The sequence below is a fragment of the Chinchilla lanigera genome, unplaced genomic scaffold (genome assembly GCF_000276665.1).
Source record: "Chinchilla lanigera isolate Chin_1 unplaced genomic scaffold, ChiLan1.0 scaffold00162, whole genome shotgun sequence".
NCBI lineage: Eukaryota > Metazoa > Chordata > Mammalia > Rodentia > Chinchillidae > Chinchilla > Chinchilla lanigera.
In genome coordinates this window covers 1,066,051-1,078,097 of record NW_004955563.1, presented here as the reverse complement: position 1 = coordinate 1,078,097, position 12,047 = coordinate 1,066,051, and the positions used below count along the sequence as shown (strand labels likewise).

At 57.6% G+C, this 12,047-nt stretch overlaps 3 protein-coding genes across 3 annotated transcripts in view; 1 reads left to right on the top strand and 2 right to left on the bottom strand.

The window, feature by feature from the left end:
* Nucleotides 1–3,916, bottom strand: part of Ndufa7 (NADH dehydrogenase (ubiquinone) 1 alpha subcomplex, 7, 14.5kDa) — a 6,747-nt gene extending 2,831 nt beyond the window's left edge. Inside the window, exons 1-2 of the mRNA XM_005413133.1 lie at nucleotides 3,805–3,916; nucleotides 3,442–3,491 (exon numbers count right to left, since the gene is read on the bottom strand). Of these exons, the coding sequence (XP_005413190.1) occupies nucleotides 3,442–3,491; nucleotides 3,805–3,855 (101 nt within the window). The 5' untranslated portion in view covers nucleotides 3,856–3,916. The remainder of the gene's footprint in view (nucleotides 1–3,441; nucleotides 3,492–3,804) is intronic.
* Nucleotides 3,917–3,948: 32 nt separating this feature from the next.
* Rps28 (ribosomal protein S28) lies at nucleotides 3,949–4,542 on the top strand. Its single transcript, XM_005413132.2, has 3 exons — nucleotides 3,949–4,059; nucleotides 4,153–4,339; nucleotides 4,469–4,542. The coding sequence occupies exons 1-2, from the start codon at nucleotides 4,021–4,023 to the stop codon at nucleotides 4,321–4,323; spliced, it is 210 nt and encodes a 69-aa protein (XP_005413189.1). The 5' UTR covers nucleotides 3,949–4,020; the 3' UTR covers nucleotides 4,324–4,339; nucleotides 4,469–4,542.
* Nucleotides 4,543–4,706: 164 nt separating this feature from the next.
* Nucleotides 4,707–12,047, bottom strand: part of Kank3 (KN motif and ankyrin repeat domains 3) — a gene marked incomplete at its 5' end in the record, with an annotated part of 17,308 nt that continues 9,967 nt past the window's right edge. Inside the window, 9 exon segments of the mRNA XM_013509152.1 lie at nucleotides 4,707–4,915; nucleotides 5,536–5,634; nucleotides 5,720–5,920; nucleotides 6,020–6,165; nucleotides 9,704–9,920; nucleotides 10,489–10,573; nucleotides 10,653–10,856; nucleotides 11,118–11,217; nucleotides 11,297–12,047. Of these exon segments, the coding sequence (XP_013364606.1) occupies nucleotides 4,823–4,915; nucleotides 5,536–5,634; nucleotides 5,720–5,920; nucleotides 6,020–6,165; nucleotides 9,704–9,920; nucleotides 10,489–10,573; nucleotides 10,653–10,856; nucleotides 11,118–11,217; nucleotides 11,297–12,047 (1,896 nt within the window).

Genomic DNA, 12,047 nt, shown 5'->3' with positions numbered 1-12,047 from the left:
TTTTTGAGACAGGGTCTCGCTATGCAGTTCAGGCTGGCCTTGAGCTCACTTTGCAGCCCAGGCTGGCCTCGAACTCGCAGTGATCCTCCTGCCTCAGCCTCCCGAGTGCTGGGATTACAGGCGTACACCATGCCCGGCTGGGATCATCACTCCTGCCCTTCTGAGAATTCTGCCCTCTTCCTTGAGTGTCTTTAGTTGTGCTCTTGCGGCTGCCTCGATGTCCTGAATCGATTCAAAGCATTTCTCTTTCATTGTCGTTGCATTTCATTTTTGTTTTTGTTTTTAGACAGGGTCTTACTATGCAGTTCAGGCTGCCTTCAACTCACCATGCAGCCCAGGCCGGCCTCAAACTCACAGCGAGCCTCCCGCGTGGTGGGGATTGTAGGCACGAGCCATCACGCCTGGCTCTCACTGCCATTCTGACTTTGGGGGAGGGCCAGAAATCACACAGTGCCAGCCCTGTGAATAGGTCGATGAGGCCAGGTATTGTGTCATGTACCTATGACCCCAGCACTCATGAGGATGAGGCAGGAGGATCATTCCTGAGTTCAAGGCCAGTCTGAAATACATAGACCCAGTCTCCAAAATATAAATAAGATGGATAAAGACACACTGTGTTTTATGAGCCTGCTTTTCACTGGATGGCATTCAACGGCAGTATTCACTATATTTTTTATTGTTGTAAAGACACGAGACCAGCATGGTGGTGCATGCCTGTACTCCCAACACTTGGGAGGCGGAGGCAGAAGGACTGCCATGAGTTCAAGGCCATCCTGGGCTATACAGAGTGAGTTCAAGGCCAGCCTTGACTGAAGCGGCAGGAATGCCTAAGTGTGTTCAATCCAAGAGGAAGTATTTGGAGGGAGACTAATGACACTGGTTTTTTGTTTGTTTTTTTGAGACAGGGTCTCACTATGCAGTTCAGGCTAGCCTTTTTTTTTTTTTTTTTTTTTTAAGAGGGAAAGGTTTATTTAGCTCACAGTTTGTGGAGGTTTTAGTCATAATCGGCTGGCTCCAAGGCAGGGTGGCATGATACAGGGGCAATAGCTCATGGCACCAGAACACAGCAAAAGCAACAAGAGCAAAAGGGGTGGACGGGGGGAGCACTGCTCTTTTTTTTTTCTTTTTTTGTCTTTTTGAGACAGGGTCTTGCTATGCAGTTCAGGCTGGTCTTGAGCTCACTTTGTAGCCCAGGCTGGTCTCAGACTCACAACGATCCTCCTGCCTCAGCCTCCTAAGTGCTGGGATTACAGGTGTGTGCAACCATGCCTGACCCAAGAAAAAACAACTTTAGGCTGCTCTTGGAACTCACTATGTATCCCAGACTGGCCTAGAACTCACGGCAATCCTCCTGCCTCAGCTTCCTGCGTGCTGGGATTACAGGACAATGTTTCTTTTACAATAGTAATTTTTAAAATTTAAACACAAATCATGTATTTTGATCCGTCCTGTACAGGTCTCAAAAACCCGGGGCTGAGCCACAGGCAAGAGGTGTCCCTCGGCAAACAGTAAAGGCAGTGGAAGATCAGGCCCAGCTCACCCTACCCCAGGTCTCCCCATGGCCCAAATACAGGAGATCCAGAGGACCCTTTGTGGGGCTCTTCAGAAGGTGGGGCTTGGTGATTTCCCAGTGGGTATGGTATGGCAGTTGGCTGAGCTCTACCTGCAGGTGCTCGGGAACCAAAGAGGCCAAGGCCATGACTATAACCTATCCAGCGATTACAGTCCATAAACATATAGGCAGCAGTGCCAGACTGTGTCTGCTTTGCGTGACTTTTTCTCCCAGGGTTTCCTGTCGTCTCAGGAGTTCTTTGAAGCACCCTGCTGGGATCAAGGCTTATGGCCCAAAGAGCACTTTGCCCTGGAACCCATCCAGGTCTCTGCATTTCCTGCTACCGTGTGGTCTGATGCCAAGAGAGGGGGTGAATACAACTCAGCCCTGCCTTGGGCTGATCCCAGGGCTGAATTTCTGAAGAAACCTGGCGCCTTAAAAGGAAATGCCGAGCTCTAAACGAGAGGAGCTTCCCAGGGAGGGTGTGTGAGAGAGCAGACAAGGCCGGGAAAGTCATACAAAGATCTGTTTTTTTTGTTTTTTTTTTGGTCTTTTTTGAGACAGGGTCTGCTGTGCAGTTCAGGCTGCCTTGAGCTCACTTTGTATTCCAGGCTGGCCTTGAACTCGCAAGGATCCTCCTGCTCAGTCTCTGAGTGCTGGGATTATAGGCGTGCGCCACCATGCCTGACTCAAAGATCTGTTTTTTTAGGCCGGGCGTGGTGGTGCACGCCTGTATTCCCAGCACTCGGGAGGCTGAGACAGGAGGATGGTTGCGAGTTCGAGGCCAGCCTGGGCTACAAAGTGAGCTCGAGGATAGCCTGAACTGCATAGCGAGCCCCGGTCTCAAAAAGACCAAAAAAAAAAGAAAAACCTGGTTTTTGGTCTGGTAACTAGTTTGCCATGACTTAACTTTTTCATAGATCAACTGCTAGCCATTGTTTTTGTTTTCTCGAGACAGGGTCTTGCTATGTGGTTCAGGCTGGCCCTGAACTCACTATGTATCCCAGCTGACCTCAAACTCGCAGCAGTGCTCCCACCTCAATCTCCCAAGTGCTGAGATTAAATGTGTGGGCTACTACACCCAGCTGTCACTGTATTTCAAAAATGAGAAATGCAGTATAAGGTTAAAAACTACTTCAGTGTGGTAAGCAATATATTACGTGGAAGTTCAAATTAGGTTAAGGAAGGCAGAGATGACCCACTGTGTACACCCTCACCAAGACTTCTGCACCACTGCACAGAAAGGTAAAAAAGAACCAGCTGCCCAATACCAAGGCCCAAATGAGCCACTAGAGGGTGCGGTATCCTTAATCCCTTCCAAAAATACCTTCCCCAACACCTGACCTCCAGCAGCCACCCTCCAGTTTATTCATTCATTTTGTTTCCCTTCCAGAACGATGCTACTTGCTGTGTTTATTTCTGTTGCATGTTAGCTCCACGAAAGGAATTCGGAGAACTACTCCTGTTCTTACTGGAACCCCCGAAGCTAAGGACATGGCAGAGTTTGTAAGTCCCAATTATGTAAATGAGTCCAGTAGGATGTTTTGGGGCTCAACCCCCGGATGTCACTTTCGGCAAATGACTGGGCCCCTCGAGGTCTCCTATTTTTCCATCTGTAGCTTGGGGGCAAAACACTGCAGGGCCACACCGAGGACTGCAGATCTACCCGGGAATCCAACCGGCAGCGCACACCCAGCCTGACCGTTCCGCGAGGAGCCAGCTCCGTAACGTCCAGCGCGGCTAAAGGCAAACTTCTGCCCGCACAACCCGGAGGGTGGCCGGGGACGGGATCTCTGCTCGGGGATCCCGGGGCCTGAAGAAACGCGGATTTTGTTTTTGGTGGGGAAAAGACCAGATCGGAGGCTGGGCGGCGAGCGGGGACTGCTCACCGCTTGGCGATCTCCTGGTATCGCAGCTGCAGCTTCGCCTGCAGGTCTTGCTGTGGGAAGAGGACAAGGGAGGTCAGCCTGCGGGGCGTCCAGAAGAGGGGGTGAGGAGACGGAGGGAAGGCAGGGGACGAACATCAGGACAGGGCTACGGATCCCGCGGGCCACGAGATCCAAAGCGAAGGTCGAGAGCTAGGGACAGCCCAGGACCAAGGTAATGCCTGTAGCTAAGGGCGGGCGAGTGATCACGAACTGGAGCATCCAGGGAACCTGCGGGCTGAGAGACAGGGAGGGGAGCAGCGGGAGCGAGTACCGGGTGCACAGAGCCCACATCCCTCCCAGCGTGGCCCAGTCCTTCCCGCGCACCCCGGAAGCCCAGTTCCGCAGCTTCTGGATAATGCGAGTAGCGGACGCCATCTTTCGTCAACGCCGAAGGGCTCCGGTGACGTCTCTACCGCGGGGCCTTCTGGGAAGCGCGAGGCGCGATCTCGCGAGATCTAGAGTGGGCGGGTCAGCCGCGCCCTATAAAAGTCCCCCCCGCGCCACGTGACTCCTCTCCGCCCGATCCTCCAGGCCGCCATCATGGACACGAGTCGGGTGCAACCTATCAAGCTGGCTAGGGTAAGTCGGGGCCCGGATTTGAGCATCGCGGACGGGAGCGAGAAGGCGGGAGAGTCGGGCGGGCCAGGTCTGACTCCAGCCTCTTTCTGCCAGGTCACCAAAGTGCTGGGCAGGACCGGCTCGCAGGGACAGTGCACACAGGTGCGCGTGGAATTCATGGACGACACGAGCCGCTCCATCATCCGCAACGTGAAGGGGCCCGTGCGCGAGGGCGACGTGCTCACCCTGCTGGAGTCGGAGCGGGAAGCCCGGAGGTTGCGCTGAAGCCCGCCGCCGGTGGGTACGGGGCGGGTTCCTGTCCCCTCCTGGCCGGGGCGGGGGCGACGGGGTCGGCACCCTGGCGGGAGAGAAGGGGCTCCGCCGGTTGCTGGCGGCCGCGTCTGCATCTCACGCTCGGGTCTGTTCGCAGGGTCCTGGATATCGATCGGCTGCGCCGCGGGATGAACTGGCACCCTTGAAATAAAGCGTTTGTGTTGTGTGTAAGCTCCTGCCCTCCTCGGTCCTCTAGAATTTCTTTGGTTCTTGTGCCGTCCCCAGGTGGCCGCAGGCCTTCTGTACTCGGCAGAACTTACAGGCTGTTTTTCTTGGCAAGGGAAGCCGTTTCTGTCTGTCCCCATGTGCACAAACGCGCTGTCCCCACACAGGGCAAGCGTAGGAGCAGTGTTTTATTAGGGAAGAAGTGTGACGGGGTGGGCGGGTGATCCGGAGGCTGAGGCAGGGAGGTAAGGATTTCCCTGAGTCCCAGTCTGGTGTTTCTGGCAGCTCACTTAGGCTGGGCTCCCTCTCCGACCTCACTGCATCCTGCGCTCGGTGTGCCTGCCCGGGTGGCTGTCGGGGAGTCTGGGGCTGCCTGGGCCTAGAGAGAGGAGGGAAGAGTTGTTGGAGGCTGGGAGCGTTCAGACACCCCACAAACCCCCAAAGAACGGTCACCCCTTACTAGAGCCAGGCTGCTTGGTTTGACTCACGGCACTACCCCTGTGTGACTTGGAAGAGGGGCTTGATCATTTCCACATCTCAGCTGTCTGGTGAGTACAGGATAATTTTTTGTTCTTTGAGACAGTGCCTCTTATGTAGCCCTGCCTGGCCTATCTTCCTGCCTCAGCCTCCCAACCCTGGCTAGATAGGTAAAAGTGCTGAGGACATTGCTGCACTTTGCAGATAAGCCCCTGTCCCTTGGATTTATTCTGCCCACCAGCTGCTGGCAAGTCTTGCCTAAAGTCAGAGAGGTCCTCTCCTTTTGACATGAGTGTCTGGGGTCAGATTGCCAAAACCCACAGGCAAAATACATTTTGCTTGTGATCAAAGCCAGGTTATTTCTGTGGTTAGGGCTTCTTGACCTGGAGGTATATCTGCTTCACAGAAGCCCCAGGTTCCCCACCTCTGGGGCTCCCCAGGAATAGAGGCCTGCAGCATGCTCGGTGCCCTCCTAGGCCTGGCTTGTAGCTAAGAGTGCTTTGTTTTGGGGTCTGTGCTCACCTGAGAACCGGGCTGGCTGGAGCTCAGGTGGGCGTGCAGTAGAGCAGCCACCTCGTCCTGCTCCGCCTCCAGGGCGATGGCCAGGGCGCTGGTGCCCTCCTGAGGAGCATGGGGGGCATCAGGTCGCCAAGCTACAGCAGGGCACCCTCCCTCCATGCCAGCCCCGTGGTCCCCAGTCGCTCACATTGTCCAGGATGGCAGGGTCGCAGCCTGGCTGGCTGAGCAACAACTGGACGGTGTCCAGGCGCCCGTACTCGCTGGCGCACATGAGCGCCGTGGCCCCGTCGGCATCCTGCGCGTTCACGTCGGCCCCACACTCCAGCAGGGCTGCCACCATGTTTTGGCGGCCGTGGCTGATGGCCAGCATGAGGGCCGTCTGTCCCGTCTGGGGACCAGAGAACAAGGGAGTGAGGCCGGCTAGCGTGGGCTCCCAGGGTGGAAACGGTCGCCCCCTAATTGAGCCCGAGGGGGGGTGAGTGTGCACCTGGCTGGCCTTGGCATTGACGTCACCCATTGTGAAGAGCCTCCGGACCACAGCCATGTCCTCCGGGCCCTGCCCCACGGAGGCGAGCGAGGCCAGCATGAGTGCAGAGTAGCCAGCGCGGTTCTGGCAGCTGACGTCACAGACCCCTGGGGAGAGAGGGTGGTCACAGCTCAGTCCTGACGTTCACCTCCCTTGGTGCCTCAAGTCCTCAACCTGCATGATGTGCAGTCACCGTGAGTCCTATGCCCACGCAGGTCCCCTCCCAGTAACCACCTTGCCTCAGTGAAACCTTCTTGGTTCTTGGCTCTTTTGTTCTTTGTTTGTTTGTTTGTTTTTGTTTTTTCTTCCGGTACCAGGAATCGAACTCACAACCTTGCACTTGCCAGGCAGACACTGTGCCGCTGAGCTAAATCCCCAGCCCCCTTCTTGGCTCTTTTTTTTTTTTTTTTTTTTTTCCTTTTCCCTTCTTGGCTCTTTCAAACCGGGCAGGTTTTGTTGGCGCTGTATCCCTCACTGTTTAGTGCCTAGCATGTAATAGGTGCTCAGTAAGCGCCTGCTGACCCAGTGGACAGGTGTACCTCATGGCTAACAGCAACCAGCCAATATGGTTGCTCCTTTGTTGGGAGCTATGCCAGCTTCCACCCTGCTCCCTGTCCGTGACACCTTCCGTAGATGCCCCCAAGCAGCAGTGAAAAAGATTTAGCCCGTAACCTGACTCGCTACCCTCTCCCTAATCCGCTGTCCCGCTTCCAGAATGCATGCCATGCCTGCTGCCCCTAGTATGTGAGCTTCTGTTAGCTTTTTGGTTTTTGTCTGGGTTTTTTTGTTTTGGTGCTAGAGGTGGAACCCGGGGCCTCTCAAATGCTGGGCAAGGGTTGTACCACGGAGCTGCATCCCCAGCCCAGATGTTTTCCCCAGAATCCTCAGCTTGCAGCCTGGGTTATTGGTTGAAAAAGGTGGCGGTCCAATCCCCCACTACCCGTGAACGTGGCCTTACTTAGAAACAGGGCCTTGGCAAATACAATCTTAAGGTGAAGTCGCAATGTGCAGTGGTGCAGTGTGGTTGCCCACAGCCACCACCAGAAGCTGCAAGGAAGGCACAAGGGGATCCCCCCACTGCACCCCAAGAAGGCGACGACCCTGCAGACACCTTGATCTCACACTGTGGAACTGACATTTGTGTTGTGTTCAGCCACCCACGTGGTGACACTTTTTATAGCAGCCCAGGAAATGTCTACTTCAGCACTAGCAAGGAACATGAGCCCAGCCTCCTCTGGCTCAGTTCTGTCGGGATCATGTGTTGCTGGCGGGGCTGCTTGAGTGCGGGCCTGTGTAAGCTTTGGGCTGAGGAGAGGTGGCCTTGGGGGGTGAGTGGGTGGGAGAAGATCTGGCGGAGTCATGGAACGGTTACCTTAGGTAGGGGATCAAGATGAGGACTTAGTAAAAGGGTTAAGCGGGAGGTGTTAGAAGGTAGGTGTGGCTTAGCATCGCATTGTTGTAGAATACACAGGGCTGTTAGTGTATTTGTTTTTGTCTCGAAACTCGCTGTGTAGTTCAGGTTGGCCTTGAGCTCACTTTGTATCCCAGGCTGGTCTCGAACTCAAAGCGATTTTCCTGCCTCAGCTTCCCAAGTGCTGGGATTACTGGCATGCACCACCACACCCAGCTAGGGCTGTGGTTTGATCTTCAGCACTATAAAAAAGAAAATTACCCAGGCATGATGGTGTGTTCCTGTAACCTCAGCACTCAGTAGGCTGAGGCAGGAGGATCACCAGTTCCAAACTAGCTTGGGCTACAGAGTGACACCCTGTCTCAAAAGTGCAAATAATGCCGGGCGTGGTGGCGCACACCTGTAATCCCACCTCTTGGGAGGCTGAGGCAGGAGCATGGTTGTGAGTTCAAGGCCAACCTGAACTGCACAGTGAGAAACTGTCTCAAAAAGACAAAAAAAAATTAAATGGGTTCCTAATTGTGCAGCCTGCGCTAGGGGCTTCCACCCCCATACTGGGCATTGAATCCAGGGTCTTCACCCATCCTTCTACAGCATTTTTTTTCTATTTTGAGACAGGGTCTCACGAAGTCTGAGTTACTCAGGCTGGGCTTGAACATATGCGGGGATGACAGGAGGTGTGTGACTTGATGCCCCGCTCATCCACGACAGCTGTGAAGGGGGGACAGCAATACGGGTGGAGCCTCCCGGGGAAGCTGGGCGGGCAACCCCCAACTTCCTGCCGTCCTGGCTACCATAGGCTCCTTTTTCTTGTGTTGCTGGGGTTGTCCCCAGGGCTTCCCGTATGCCAGAGTTGCTCTACCCATGAGTCTCACCCCCAGGGTACCTTCCTTCCTCATTTCATCTCCCGATGGTGCTTGCTCCAGGCGCCTGGCGCCCACCAGGAGTGAATTCATGTTTTCATCTGGTAACTGCGGTCTCGCTCCTCGCCTCAACTCTCCCAGCCTACATCCTTCATGACTGGAAGGAGGGGGCGAAGACCTTCACTCAGCAAGCTCTGCAGGGTTTCCTGGGTGTGTTCTCGGGTGCGGAGGGTGGCCCAGGGGAAGACACCCTGTCTCCAGCCCTTCTGGGGTCGGTGCCCAGTGAGCTGGCACCCCAGGAGCCTCTCAGTGCCTGCAGCATTGGGCGTACACAGCTGTGCTTCAGGGCAGGGGAAGCTGAGGCAGGGGTGAGCAGACAGGCAGGAGAGCGGGAACACCGCAGCCGAGGAGGGGGGCAGAGCCCGGCTGGCCTGATGCGGGGCTTGGGGCAGCTGAGTCATGTCCTGCACTGTGGTCTATCCCCAAATTGGGCATTCCTTTTCCCTGCAAAGAGGGAAGGTCGGGGTGGACCTGCGGGGGAGTCTCTGGTGAGGCCAAGACCTTTGGGATCTAAGTGTAGCAGCACAAGCCTGTCACTGCAGCACTCCGGAAAGCTGAGGCAGGAGGACCCTGCCGCCATTTTTCAGACAGGGTACTCGCTGTGTAGCCCAGACTGCCCTCATATTCACAACAGTCCCGCCTCAGCCTCCAGATCACTAGGGTCACTCATATGTGCCACCATACTCAGCTTCTGTTTGATTTTGAGTTAAGGTCTAGCTATGTAGTTCAAGCTGGCCAGGAACTCACTATGTAGACCAGGCTGGCCTTGAATTTTCAGTAATTCTGCCTCAGCCTTCCAAGATTATAGGCATGCAGCACTACCCCAATTAAAAAAAAAAAAATGATTGGGAATTGGTATGGTGGCACACATTGTGATCCAGCTCTCTGGAGGCTGAGGCAGGAAGATCGCTGCCTGGGCTACCCAGTGCCACCCTGATTTAAAAAAAAAAAAACAAAAAACGCTGGAGGAGTAGCTCAATGTGACAGCCCTGAGTTTGACGTCCATTGGCGGGTAGGGGTGCAGTGAACTCCACAGCAGGGTGTGGTTTCACACACCTGTAATCCCAGCACTCGGGAGGCTGAGGCAGAAGAATTACGAGTTCGCTGTGAGTTCGAGGTCAACCTGAACTATGTAGTGTGACACTCAAAAAAAAACAACACCCAAGGATCTGGTAATTTCACAAAGATGCAGCGGCGCCCTCTGCCGGCGATCCCTTGTCTCCGTTTCCCCAGTGTCTCCCGCCGGGCTCCCCTGGCGCCCTCTCTGCCTGACTCCCGTTCCCTGGTCTCCCGGCCCTCCGTGTGTCTGACCCGTGTCCAGCAGCAGGCTCGAAATGGCCAGGTTCCCGTGGGACACGCTGTAGTGCAGGGCTGTATTGCCGTTGTCGTCTGCCAGGTTCACCACGTGTGTCAGCAGCGGGGATCCCAGGCGCGCCAACCCGCGTAACACCCCGGCCACCACCTCGGCCTGGGAGCGCCGCTGGCTGGACACCCGGAACCACTCCTGGGCCACCAGGCGCGCCGCGTTCTGCAGGGACACCGACAAGGTGTCAGTAATAATTCAGGGCTGGGGGCGAGGGGTCCTGGCAAGACGCTGTTGGCGATCCTGGTAAAGAAGGAAGGTCACTGTCCGAGTAGGGAGAGCGCTGGGGTAACACCCCTTTCAGAAAGGGGGGCTGCTGTTTGCGGAGGGACGGGGTCCTACCCTTCTGGAAAGAATCTGGGAGAGTAGAGTGGGAGAGGCGGTGAGAGCTTGCCTTTGGGAAGTCAGGGAGCAGGACTTGGCCTTGAATCTGTGGTTGGGGCTAGAGGTGCGCCCCTTTGTGGGACTTGGTTGGGGGCGAGAGAGTCTTGTTATAGAGACCAGGCTGGCCTCGAACTCCCAGCGATCCTCCTGTCTCAGCTTCCTAAGTGCTGGGATCACAGGCGTGCGCCACCACGCCCAGCTCCCTTTGAGGGAATTAAGGAGAGGTCACCCCCTCTCTAGAACAGATCGCTTGGAGGACCTAGGGTCTAGATAGGTCCCTGGTGAGAGAGAACCAAACTCAAGGCTTCCTAAGAGCGGCAGGGCGCACCCCGGACCATCCCGCACTCACGCTGTCTCGGGCCACTCCGCCGGGCCGGCTCAGCTGCCTCTGCAGCGCGGCACACGCCTCGCGCAACCGCGGGCTCAGCTCGTACCTTCAGAGAGGCGGGCGAGGCTCAGGGGGGATCCTGAGACACCCAGCCACCCCTGTTCCTGAGTCCTGGTGCCTCTTACCTTCCCTGGGTCCCGGGCTGAGGTTCTGCTTCCTCCTTTGCCTCTGGCCCGGGGTCCCTGACATCCCCACCGCTGGGCGTGCCCAAGTCGGATTCCCCACCGCTGTCATCCCCTGAGCCGGAAGAGCTACTCCTCGGGGGCCGCGGGGCGCCGCCTTGGCTGTCGCTGCTGTCGCTGTCGTCCTCGCTGGACGAGCTCTCATACCTGGGGGCAGAGCGAGAGGCATGAGCTGAGCGCGGCGAGTTGTCCCCCATTTCTTTCTTTTTTTTTTCCTGTACCGGGAATCGAACTCACGACCTCGCGCTTGCCAGGCAGGCGCTGTGCACCTGAGCTAAACCCCCAGCCCCTGAGTTGTCCCCATTTCACAGCAGAGGAATCAGGGTGGCCCTGAGGCGCGCGGCGGGGCCATGCACACTCCGTCTGTGTCCCCCCAGCTGTCGCCGTGGGAAAGGAGAACGCGCTCACTGTCCGTTGACGACGCCAACAAACTGCAGGCTCTTGGGTCCCGAGCTGGGTTGGGCGCCAGCGGGGCCATCCCTCTTCTTCATGATGGATTTGAGGGTGCCTGGCGGGGGCCAGAGGAGGGCGCTGAGCCTGGGCTGGGCGGCTCGTGCGCAGGGGCTCAGCCGGGGGTCAGGACTCACCCGCCGGGGCCGCGGCCAGGTCCGCTGGACGGCTGTCCCTCTCCGGAGCCAGGCAGGGGGCCTCCTCTGGGAGCTCAGTCTGCGTGGTCTTCTCCGCACGGCCCCGAGGGGTCTGGGCGGTGGCATGGGCCTCCTCCAGCTCCCGCAGCCGCCCGCGCAGCAGCTCGCTCACCCCGCGCTGGTGCTCCAGGCCGGTGCGCAGCAGCTCCAGCTCGCGCTCGGCAGCTGCAGGCACCCCGAGCAGCGCCTCGGTCACCCAGGTATCCGCCTCCACGGTCTCGGGGGCCGCTCCCACGCCGGCCTCCCGGATCTCCGGCGCGGCCTGGGCACCTGCCTCTTGGGTCTCGAGCACAGCCTCGGTGCCCACCTCCCGGGTCTGGGGCGACCCCTCCGGGGTTCCAGGTGTCCCGGCCGCCCCGTCGAGGACCTGGTGCGCGCCCTCCCTGCGCGCTGCAGCCAACCCGTCCGGGCCGTCAGCCTGTGAGCCGGCCTTGCAGCGGACGTTGCGCTCCGAGGTGGCCAGGCGCTCGGTGAGGCGCCGCAACTGGGCGAGCTTGTCCGGGCGCGCCTCGGCCTCCGGGTCCGGCTGGGGCTGCGCGCGCCCGGCCAGCAGTCGCGCTTTCTCCGCGCGCAGCGCGCGCACCTGCTCCTGCAGCTCAGGCAGGGCGCGCGCCAGGTCCTCGAGCTCGCGCAGGCGCTTCAGGGCCGCGGCCATCTGCTCTCGCACCTGCTGTAGTTGCGCGGGGCCTGG